The sequence below is a fragment of the Aedes albopictus genome, chromosome 2 (genome assembly GCF_035046485.1).
Source record: "Aedes albopictus strain Foshan chromosome 2, AalbF5, whole genome shotgun sequence".
Classification (NCBI taxonomy): domain Eukaryota; kingdom Metazoa; phylum Arthropoda; class Insecta; order Diptera; family Culicidae; genus Aedes; species Aedes albopictus.
Genome location: NC_085137.1, coordinates 492,978,271 through 492,990,658, shown reverse-complemented (window position 1 = coordinate 492,990,658; position 12,388 = coordinate 492,978,271). Strand labels below are relative to the sequence as shown.

Sequence of the window (12,388 nt, the reverse complement as noted above, 5' to 3'; positions counted from 1 at the left end):
AGAAATCTTGTTCGGCAATGAACACAAGAGTTTTAGGCGTAGAACACTGGACTGTAATGGGTATAGTACAGCGGAAAGAGAACGGGAATTTCGGACTGGGAGGGATTACACACTGTGTCACTTTTACACTACACTTAATACTTTATTCTCTTTCTCTGTTACTATTTACACTCTTTTACTTCGCGTTGTTTTAAGCCACGCGAACGCTTATCACTTATTCACATCAAAATTGCAACTGACTTGCGACCGCGAACGAGTCGCATATATATACCCAAAATCTAACGTACCAGAACCACGTGGAAGGTTCTACGCGCGCGTAGAACCCACGCGACGTGTATGGAACAAATCATCATCAGCACGCTACCTGCAGGGCGACGACGACGAGAGTCGATGATGATGATGATGGCTACGGCGGCGGCGCTCACGGCTGGCTCTCACGGCACTCACTCTCTCGCTGCTGGTCGCTGCTGTCCCGTCGGCTCGGGTGAGTGCGCGTGCTTCGTAACGATCTTCGATGACGGTTCCGATGCGATGGTTGGTGTTGGATACGCAGCTGACCATGTTGCTGCCGTCGTTTGGAGCGTATGTTCGCGAACAAATCTATTCACCACTGAATAGCTGCTGATGGAAAAAGTACTGAATGTTTGAAAAAGAACAGAAAAAGCAACAAAAAATTAAATAAAAACTGCAATAAACAGAATTACAATATCAACTAATACGAAAAAAAAAGGAAATGAAGTTAAAAGCACTTCTAGGAAAAACGCGTTGTGAACTTGAATGCAAATAGGTTAAACTCACGGGAAGAGCAAGTATGTTGAAGGATCTGAAAGATATTATGCTTTTGAATTGATTTTATTAAAACGTTGAAATATTGCATATATATATTTGGAAATGCTCAATGATAAGACTAAAAATATTCACAAAATAAATGAATTTCACCTTTTTGATTCAAACTCGACTTCCATGCATGAAAACAATCGCTTATAAATTAAAATATGTTTCCAGAACAATTATGATAATTTTTAGTATACATTATTTTTAGTTTAAACGCACTATAAATGGCGACAATCTTATTGTTTTATAATTGAAACTACCACTTGAGCATGAAAATACTTTAATAGAGCAATTGTGAATATAATAAAAAACTGCAAAATTTTCACAATGTACAGGTATAATGCAAGGTATTTGTATTTTCGGCAATAATTCTTCAATGAATCTTCTCGATAGTTTATTTGCAACTTGTAAGGCAATTTCACTCCTTTTAGAGTCATTACACTGGATTTGCCAATTGCCGAAGAAGGCAATTTCTTTCGATCACCTATGGCAATTTCTCAATCATTTGTTTCGGTTACACGTTTGTTATTTCCTTGAAAAAAAAAATCTTTTGGCAAATTCTTTGAAAGCTTTGGATTTAATTGGTTTTTTTTTTAATTCATAGGAAAATAATCCGGGATTTTTTTTCATGAGTATCTTCGTTAATCGTTTAAGAAGTTTCTTGAGCGTTTTATTTATTATTTTAGGAATTATTTTGTTTTTTTTGCTCGTCGTTTTTAAGATTTTTTGGTAGTGCCGTTGGTACTTTACTCGCCAATGATGCTAAAACCTTCCTCGCAAATTTTTATGAACACGTCTTCGGAAATTCTTTCTGCATTTTTTCCGGACATTCTTCGTTAAACCATTCGGTATACCTTCGACGATTTCTTAGAGAGATCTATCCGCAAAAAAATCCTCCTTTGAGAATTCTTCAGATAATTGCTACGAGATTTCTTCAGTAATGGTTTTAAAATTTCCTGCAGCAGTCTTTTTTTTTTCAAATCTTTGCAAATTTCTAAGGTAAATCTTTTGGATTTACTTTTCTTCGATTATTACTTTGGGAACGTCTTAGGTTATTCCTTTGGAAATTCCTCCACAAAACTTCTTCAAGATATTTCCATCGAGAATTTCATAGGAACAAAAGAAAACAGACATTCCTTTGATAATTTCTCCAATAATTGCTTTGAGAACTTTTTTGGCATGGTCATTTTAAATTCGTGCGATGATTCCATAGGAATCAATTTAATGAGGGATTTCTGTGGAAAATTCGTCGGCAACTCCTTTGGAATATTTTCATCATTTTTTTTTCTTTTTTTTATGGGACTTGGTAAGGCTGTCGACGTATGTAAATTCAATCACCAACAGCTAATTTTAGATGCTGAATTTGAGAATATGGTATATGGAAAACTTGTGTGGCTAAATTCTAACCAGTTATAGAAGAAAGTCAGGAAAAAAACGAATATTTGAAGTATATGTCATGGACTACCTTCGAAAAATGTCAATTAATATTTTTGGTGACATTCACCTTAAATATTCGAAAAACAGCGGTTTTCCGTGACTGTCTTGTAGAACTGGTATAGCCGAACCAGTTTTTCGCATACCATATTCTCTGGTTCAGCTTCTGAAATGGGCTGTAGGTGGTTGTATAAAGATACAGGGGATGGCCAAAATGTTTGGAATAGGAAACTCATTTTTCTCTCACAAAAATGTGCAATATGCTGTAACTTTTCATAGAGTGCATCAAAAATTCTCAAATTTTGACTGTTTGTTAACCTATTATATGTGCATGGTTGGTACAAATTTAGGCTTAATTGGTTAATCTTTCGCGAAGTTAGAACCGTTCTGGTAAAACACTATTTTTTAAACAACTCATTTTTGAACTGTCATATCTCCAAAACCAGTGTACCGAATTGAATGAAATTTTTTACGTTCATCAACAATATATTGATACTTGATACAACTTTATAAAATGTAATATTTTCTCACGATGAATAAAGTTATACCGGTTTGACATTTTAACCCATATAGAGGAAAATAAGTCAAATTTACAATATCATACAAAAAATACTAAATGTGTTATTCTTTCAATCCAAATAGGCTCTAATATATCTTATCAGAGATATTTTCAGAACAGAAGCAGAAAATCTTTGGATATCAACACTAAAATTGTATGACATCAATGTAAAAAAATTACATTTTTTTCGAAAGAGATCCAAAAAGTTTCAATCCATGATAACTTTTTTCAACGTTCAAAAAGTACCTTTATTTTAATGACATGAGAAGCATCAGTGTATTGTTGATAAACATTCATAAGTTCATTAAATTCGGTTCACTGGTTTCCGAGATATGACAGTTAAAAAATAAGTTGTCTAAAAAATAGTGATTTACGAGAACAATTCTAGCTTCGCGAAAGATTAATCAATCGAGCTCAAAATTGTACCAATCATGCACATATAGTAGGTTAACAAACAGTCAAAATTTGAGATATTTTGATGCACTCTATGAAAAGTTACAGCGTTTTGAACTTTTTTGTGAGAGAAAAAAAAGTTGTCTATCCCAAACATTTTGGCCACCCCCTGTATGTCAACATGGCGTTTTCAACACTGCCGGCTACTCTTTTGGAAATTTTTCAGAACCTTCTCGAAAATTTCTTTAAGGTTTCCTTTGAGGATTTGGCAATTCCATTATTAAATTTTCTCGGATATACTTTTGAAAATAGAAAATTTCTGAACTTCTAAAGCAATCATCTTAGAAAAAAACTGAAAGAATGCACAAACAAATTAGTTATTTAAAATCGTTATAAAAACACTCTGAAAAATATGTCAGAATAATGCTGTTTTGTGTGATATTTGTTCGTGGTTCATTTGGTTTCCAAGGTTCGCAATAACTGAAAGTCACTATTCAAATTGTTATTCTTTCTATGTTGTCTTATTGCTACGAGTTTAAATATTTATATTTTTTTTTCTCAGAAACGATGATTCTATAGGGATCACAAAATCGCATATTGAATATTAAGAACGGCCATTTTTAACTATGAAAAAAACCTCGGCCTATCACAGTGTCAAAATCTCGATTATTATCGAACTTTCATGTACCTCGTATTTTTCTTAAAAAATGACTAGTATTCGGGATACATATTCATAATCGGAAGACTAGATATATTTCATCGGCGAAAATTTTTCCATACATTTTGTATGGGACATATTTTAGGCTAAAATAGTATTTTTGGATTTTTAGTATGGAAAAAGTCAAAATCTTAGCTAAACCAAAATTTCCCCGATGGTACATTTTCAAACTTTCCATTTCCACTATTTAGCCATAGTTCTGACATTATATGAAGAAAGATCCGAGGTACATGAAAGTTTGATAATAATCGAAATTTTGACACCGTACCTATGTGAGAGTGAGAGGGATTGCAAAAGATTTTTTTTGTTCGAGCCGTACAAAAAAAAATTTATCACGTTATGCAGTTGCAATATAAATAATGAAACAAACATATAAAAAAAACTTAACACCTGTATGACTTCTATCGATTTATGACCAACGACTGCACCACTGTTCAAACGGCAAAAAATAGATAATTTATGTTTTCTTCTTTTTTCCGAATGCATCTACGATGGATTTGGACGCGTTTGGGGCCCGCAAAACTACAACTAGACCACTAGCATTACCATCTCGGCGCTTTACTTTCACGTAACACCCACCAGCCAGACGGCCATCCAAGACATCCGGGGAGCGCTGTTCCTCATGATCTGTGAGCTACTCTATACCATCAGCTACGGGGTATTCTACGTGTTTCCCCTGGAGATGCCCTTGCTAAGGCGCGAGGTGGGTGAGCAGATGTACCGACTGTCGGCCTATTATGCTCACAAGGTGCTGCTGACCGTTCCGAAGGCGCTGCTCTACTCGTACCTGTTCATCGGAATCATCTACGGGTGCGTGCAGTTTTCGACCGGATTTGCCACTTATTTGGGAATGGCTGCCGTCAGCACCGTGGCCAGTTTGCTGGCCGTTTCTTATGGTATGTCGGATGTTGTTTGTTTATGAAACACCTGTGAGTCAGATAATCTGACATAAACATATGCACAGTTGGTAATTTAAGGACTTTTGCTATATGTTCACAAAATCAAGAACAATCCTTTACTTGTTAACAACATTTACTAAGCGACAGTTCTACTACGTTATTGGATGCATAAGTATTTGATAAGAATCAGCTTGACATTAACAAAACAGATTGATTAACTTTGTAATAATGTATAATCATTATACATACCATTCCAGGTTACCTCTTCACCTGTTTCACCGGCTCGCTGGAGATGTCCCTCGAAGCCGCCAATCTCATCTTCCTCCTATACCACCTGCTGGGTGGTCTGTACTTGAATGTCGTTGCATTTCCCATCACCAAGTACCTGTCGTTCTTCTTCTTCGCGTCCGAGGGAGTTTCCATCTACTACTGGCAAGGCGTGCAAAACATCACCTGTGACGAGGGCCGAAACATTACCTGCCTGCGAGACGGGGAAGCTGTCCTGCAGGATTATGGCTACGGAACGAGCCTGGAAACGGTTTATTTTAACTATCTGCTGATGGCTGGCGAAATTTTAGTCATTCATTTTGCGGCCTATTTGTGTTTGAGGCGATTTGTACGCCGGGTCGGGTTCTATTGATGTGCGTGCAGCAATCCGCTTTTTGGGTTGCTTTGAAAAAGAATACAGCTTTTTTTTTTTCGGAAAAGAGACAATAGCTTCTTCTACGCTCAGGTAAATTATGTTTTCGAAAGCCGGGGTTGAAAGAAAAACAATCCGAACAGTAATTATAGTTACTCGGACTCAGCTTCAAATCTAAGCTACGAACACATTATGGTTTACTTTCATTTCGGGCGTACTGCTGGTAGTGTAAGCGATCAACATAGATCGCACTTGGGTGATCACAGATTTTCATGGGGAAGTAAGGGTGAGATGTGCTGGGAAAGCAGTTGTTTTTGGTTGATTTTAGTGAATCGGTATAGTGTTTTAAACCTTGCCTCTTCCTCGATTCTTGTATACTTCTCGCCTTTAACAATTTCACGCCGGGTAATTCGCCAATTGTTGAATACCTACTACCCAAAAGTTGAATAATTTGTGAAAGTTTCATTATAAACCGAACTTATGTAACTCTCGCTCAATGTAAATAGCTGATGTAGATGCGATAATGCGCCGATTTAGGTTATGAATCTCTATATATTATTATTATTATTATAGAGTTTTGGCACTTCTCAGCAATAATTGCTGGAAACTTTCACCTACCCCGGGCAATCGGAATGCCAAAGGGGATTAGGCTCTGTGGATCTCATTAGCCGGTTTTTTAGCTTATCCTAATGAGTCTGCTTTTGGATGTACTTTCAGTTGTGATGATTCAGGAACCGCCTAACTATACTACAGGTTCCAAGAATCACCGCTTTCAGGATGCTGTTCAGGTCCTTCTTCAATTCCAGCTTGTCTAGGGACCTCAGGAGAGATTTAGGGACAACTCCGGTTGCCGAGAGGACAACCGGAACTATACGGACGTCCTCCAGGTGCCACATCTGCTTCAACTCCTCCGCTAGGTCGTGGTACTTGGTTATCTTGCCGGAGAACGTTGATTGGACATTATGGTCTAACGGTACAGCGATGTCGATGAGAGTTACTCGCTTCATCCTTTTGTCGAAAACCACAATGTCAGGCCGGTTGGCACGAATGAGGACGTCCGTAATGATCTCGCGATCCCAGTACAGCTTTATGCAACTATTTTCCAGAACCGGGTCCGGCTGGTACTTGTAGTAGGGTACAAATCTGTCGACCAAGTTGTGCTTTAAAGCAAGCTGTTGGTGCACAATCTTGGCAACTTCGTTGTGACGATCGAGGTAAGCTGATCCAGCTAACACTGAACAGCCTGCAACGACATGCTCGATCGTTTCTCCTACTGAATTACACTTCCTACAACGGTCCTCCACGTCCTCGTGCAATATGTACCGCCGATAGTTCTTCGTCGCAATTACCCGGTCCTGGATGGCTACCATGAAACCTTCTGTTTCTGAGAACAGGTCACCCCGCACCAGCCACGCGTTTGACGCCGCCTTATCGATGTGCTCGAGTTCCAGTTGATGGGGGTGCGTCCCATGCAACTCCTTTTGCTTCCACGTTACGATCATCTCGTCGACGGTCTTGATGTCGCAGTTCAGCTGATAATCCTCCTGCGCCAGATGCAGGGCGCTGTAACCGTGGTCAGCTTCACATACAGTGCGGTACATTTCGTGACGGTTCTGGCTTTCTACGAAATATGCCCGCAGCTGCTGGATCTGGGAGACACATAGTGCCTGGATATCGGTGACGCCTCTTCCTCCTACTGCGCGTGGCAGGGTGACTCTCTCAATGGACGACTTTGGATGGCGCATGCGGTGCTTGGTGAACGCCACTCGTACTGCTCGTTCTAACGCCTCGAGGTCAGTCTTGGTCCACTTTACCACCCCAAAGCTGTAGGTCAACAGGGGCACAGCAAACGTGTTGATCGCCTTCACCTTGTTGCCGGCTGACAGAAAGCTCCTCAGAACACAGTTGACACGATGCAAGAACTTGTCCTGCAGTTCCTTCTTGATCGCTGTGTGGCGAATACCTCTAAGTTGCAGGAAGCCGAGGTACTTGTACACTTCGCCTTCAACCATATTCCGAATCTCCTCCTGTTCGTTGACGCGGAAACAGCTGGCGTTCACCACTTGACCCCGGCGAAGATGGACTGACCGACATTTGTCAATTCCAAACTCCATCCGGATGTCGTTGCTGAACACCGTCACAAGCTGCAACAGTTGATGCAGCCTCTGTACTGATTCCGCAAACAGCTTCAGGTCGTCCATAAAGAAGGTGTGGGTTATTCTTGTACTCCTTCCCCCACTTTTCAGTTGGTAGCCATAGTTGCATTGGTTGAGTGCTCTGCTGAGGGGGTTCATTGCAAGGCAGAACCATAGCGGACTGAAGGTATCGCCTTGAAATATACCCCTCCTGATGCTGAGAGTTCTGGACCGCAACACAGCTGTTCCGTCGGTGATTTGTAGGGACGTGCTCCACATCCCCATCGCGTGTTGCATCAGCCTGATGACGTTCCCGTCTACCTTGTACAACTGCAGCACCTTAAGAAGGTACGAGTGCGGCACTGAGTCGTACGCCTTCTTGTAGTCGATGTACGCCATGCTCAGGTTCCTCTGCTTATCGGTGGCTTGACCCACAATGACTGCATCTATAATGACCTGATCTTTGCAGCCTTGCGTGTTTTTGCGACACCCTTTTTGTTCTTCGGTCATCACGTTGTTGGCATCGCAGTGGGTTTGTATCCTCCTCGCTATCACCGACGACAGCACTTTGTACAGACTCGAAAGACACGTTATTGGTCTGTACTTTGCTGGGTCAGCTGTGTTTTGGTCCTTCGGCAGAAGATAAGTGATACCCCTGGTAATGAACTCTGGTAGCTGCGTGGGGTCTTCTAGCACCATGTTGAAGCATTCCGCCATCCGCCCGTGGATCGTCGTGAGCTTTTTATACCAAAAATTGTGCACGAAATCGGGTCCTGGTGCAGCCCAATTTCTGGTATACCGGGTAGCCTCGCGTATATCCTGAGCGGTTACTACGACCGCGGTCATGTCTCCAACTCCATTACACTGTCGCTCTTCTTCTGCCAACCACATCCCATCGTCGCTGTGCTGGACAGGGTTCTCCCATAGATTGGCCCAGAACTGTGTGACTTCGCCAATCTCCGGAAGGCCTTCTCCATAGTCAGGCTTGTCGTTTCGGATGCAGTTGTAGAACTCTCTTTCGTTAATGTTGAACATCCGGTTTTGTTCCTTCCGCTTCGAACATTCTCCATAACGCCGCAGTCGTTTCGCAAGAGCACTCAACCGCTGTACATGGGTGTCGAGGATCTCCGTAATGTTGACTTCTGTGAGATCTCGGAGTTCTGCGGGCTTCACAATTTCAGCAACATAACGAACTAGCCTCGTTGATCGATTCCCCTGCTTGTACTGTGTTAATCGATCAATCTTGGTCCGCAATGTGGCGATCCGGTTCTCCAAACGTCGCATCCACGCGGGTTTCTGTGTGCTGGGGCGTGTACGACCTTCACCGTCGCCTTGCGGGCGCGTCCGCAGTCCCAGCGTCTTGACAACAGCCACCGCAGCTGAATACACCGTAAACTGCAGATCCTCAAGGTGCTGTACGGTCTCCAAGTACTGTGGCAAAATATCCTGGTTTAGGATGCTTACTGCACTTGTTAACCGATAGGAATTCCGCAGCTTTGGTATTCGGTGCCGGGACATGGGGTCTGTCCCACGGAACTGCGTGACTGCTGTGGCCATGTGGAGCGCTAGTTCGTCTCGTAGTTGCTGTCGTTGCGTATCTGCTGTTGGTCCTGGAGCAGTGGGTGCAGTCGTATCACGACTCTCACTCGCGTTCGATGCATCCAGCCCGTCAGAACTCTTTCTCGACGTATCGCTTGATCTTGTCCTCTCCTCTCCCAATTCCCTCTGCGCTTCCAGCTTGATGCACTCCACTTCTGCAGCTGTGAGCATATTATGAGACATAATTGCTCGCTGTCGTGTGTACAGCTTGTTCAAGTCAAGCTGGTTCGCAAAGCGAGGGAATCTCTCGTTGAACATTTCCAGCATCCCTGATCTGCCGGACGTGTCCGTCTCCATCCTCGTGCAGACAAAATAGCAGCGAATCACGTACATATTCATCTCCCTCGTCCACATGATCCGCTGCCGTCGGCCGCCTGCTAACGTGAGTGACTGACGTCGATCAGCCACAGCAACATTGACAGGGTCAGCATGGCCTTGGTGATTGCTATTGCTGCCGTTTCTGCTCTGCGTTCGTGGTACGGGCTGTGCCCGTTGACTGGAAGGCCGCTCTTGCACCACTTCCTCTTCCAGCCGCTGGCCGCTCGCTCTGTCCCCCGTTCCAGGACCAGCTCCAGTAGGGGCTCCCTCCTCGGGCGATCGCATTCTTCTATTTCGTCTAGCTCGTGTCTCCATATGGGTGTGCTTTCATTCCCGGAAGCTACGGGTTCTGCATTGGCATTTACTCCAAGTACAGTGCTAAATAGCTTGGCTCAAGCGCCGCTGCTCGCCGAGGGTGGTTTTTCATGGTCGCCCAGGAGATATTTTACCTTGAGCTCCCACTCCTCAAATGGTGGTTTTTCATGGACGCCCAGGAGTTATTTTACCTGAGCTCCCACCTACGTTATTATTATTATTATTATTATTATTTTTTTTTTTTTTTAAAGAGGTTTTAACTTGGGTCATTCGCCTCTAATCTCTGTATATAAAAATGAGTTTAAATTCTGTTTGAGGCAATACAATTCACGAGCAGTTATCCCTTTCAGCTTTCTTTTGGCATGGTTTGATTCGGAAATTAACTGAAAAGTAGAAAAATGTAAAAATGCTGAAATTGATGCAGGGATTTGCTAACTGAACATGACGAAGAGCAAAACAGTAGATCTAAGTCACGGTATAGTAACTGAGGGGATGTGCTTTATACTGTTGCACACAGTTTAAAACTACTTTTTCATTGTTTTTTTTACTAAATACATCGAAACCCCAATTTACCCCTCCCCTTTACACACTAATTCCCGAAAAGCGAATATTCTGATTTTTCGGCCTTATTCTATTAATAACTTGATGATTTTTTGGCTATATCGGTCTTTTTCTACTCAGAGTATAAGGGAGTAGAGATCAAAGTGGATAATGAAATGATAGATATGATAGTATTCGCTAGGTTTCTACTCTGAGTAGAAATAGTCCGATATAGCCACAAAATCATCAAGTTATTAAAAGAATTCGGTCCAAAAATCAGAATATGATATAAAAAGTTTGGCTTCAAAAGAAAAGTGTTCTATCCAATAAGATCGAAAAAGCTAATAGGAAGAACACGCCGCGATATAGACATACCCCTATGAACGGAGTGTGAATTCCGAAAAAGCTACTGATCGTTAGAACTTGTGATGAAAACAGAACAATACATAGGCAACCGGGTGCCTGAAACTTTTGCCAGTCTTGGTAAGGTGGTATGAACTACCAACCAAGCCGATCTGTTTAAAAGCACAGGTCGTACGTAGAAGTTGCACGCATTCGGTGTATTCGTTCAATACATGGCCTACTTGCCTAATTTCACCTTCTATAAAAATTTTCATAGGGTGGCCCGGGGCAAGCATTTAAACTATTACATGGTAAAAACATTAATAAATCGAACGTTTATCGAACGCAAAGTGTAATGCAGATTACTATCTACAAAAATAAATCGATATTGATATGAAAAATATCAATAAAGTGCATAAAATATGAACATTTCTTCGGTAGTTTTTTCATTGAAAATAATGAGCCGGGGCAAGAAGGACACATACCTAATAAATTAGCGTTCGTCGATAAGCGCCGTGTTGGGTTGACTGCTCGCTTTACCGGCATGTAGGAATCGGTCACCGCTTTGATTTTCGCGATCCTCCTTGTGGATGATCATTGTTTCCGGGTCTAAATTCACTTGTATCTGCGAACCTCGCTGCAAATCATCCTCGACCGGCCACTACAAAATCACAACAACAACAACTGACAGTTGGATTTTAGGTTATGTTCAAGCAAAGTGCTTTCTAAATAGTGACCCTTTTGCCCCGGGCAGAGGTGTCCTTTTTGCCCCGGATAGTCAATAGTGCATTTAAATGCATATTTTCACAAAAAATTACGTCACAGCCAGTAGAATTCTACCACAAGTATTTGTAATTATTGTAAACTTGCTTTCACCTTGCTTACCCTAAAGAAATATGAAATGCCCTTTGAAAATCGTTACTTTGTGCGATGTTCCTATTATAATTTTTGACCAGATCCAAGATGCAGCAATCTTTTCAGCAATTTTTAGCTCAATTCAAGACTTTCGATTCAAAATATGATGAATATAACATTGTAAGACTGTGGAGAAGGTACAGCAGTCATCGATTATGCCTATATTATTACGTTTCATATGGAAATCAAAGGGTGTCCTTCTTGCCCCGGTGTCCTTTTTGACCCGGGGTCCCCTACTTGTTCGCAACCTAGCGAATACTATCATATCTATCTATCAATTAATTATCCACTTTGATCCACGCTGGTTTCGCAAGAACCGAAAGTCCGAGGAAAAAGTGTGAACACTTTTAGGACTCTGTGTCTCTAGGAGTACTTATTACAATAGAGTAGTTCGGTAAACCTCAGGGGTTTCCAATCTGGGTTCACGGGTCATGCAAATTTATCTTGATTCTAATGTGCGATTAGATGTGAAAGGGGTTTTCAGATTTCGAGTCTCAAGAATCATTTATTACAATTTATTGGAGTTGCAAAGCTCAGTGATTCCCAAGCTGCAGTCACGGGCACTGCTGATTTGGCAAGAACGAAAATTCTAGGAATGTGCATGCTTTTAGGATTCTGCGTCTCAAGGACCACTTTTTACAATATAGTGTTGTTGTAAAGCTCAGTGATTCCCGAGCTGGATTCACAGGCCACTCGACCAGTCGAGTCAAGTACGAGGCACTAAAAACAACCGAGGTCGACGAGTTG

General features: G+C 41.7%; 1 protein-coding gene across 1 annotated transcript in view; it reads left to right on the top strand.

Annotated features, from left to right (window-relative positions):
- LOC109423341 (protein brown) overlaps positions 1 to 5,963 on the top strand; it is a 30,293-nt gene extending 24,330 nt beyond the window's left edge. The window contains exons 7-8 of the mRNA XM_062854238.1: positions 4,471 to 4,834; positions 5,095 to 5,963. Of these exons, the coding sequence (XP_062710222.1) occupies positions 4,471 to 4,834; positions 5,095 to 5,477 (747 nt within the window). The 3' untranslated portion in view covers positions 5,478 to 5,963. The remainder of the gene's footprint in view (positions 1 to 4,470; positions 4,835 to 5,094) is intronic.
- The last annotated feature ends 6,425 nt before the right edge of the window (positions 5,964 to 12,388 follow it).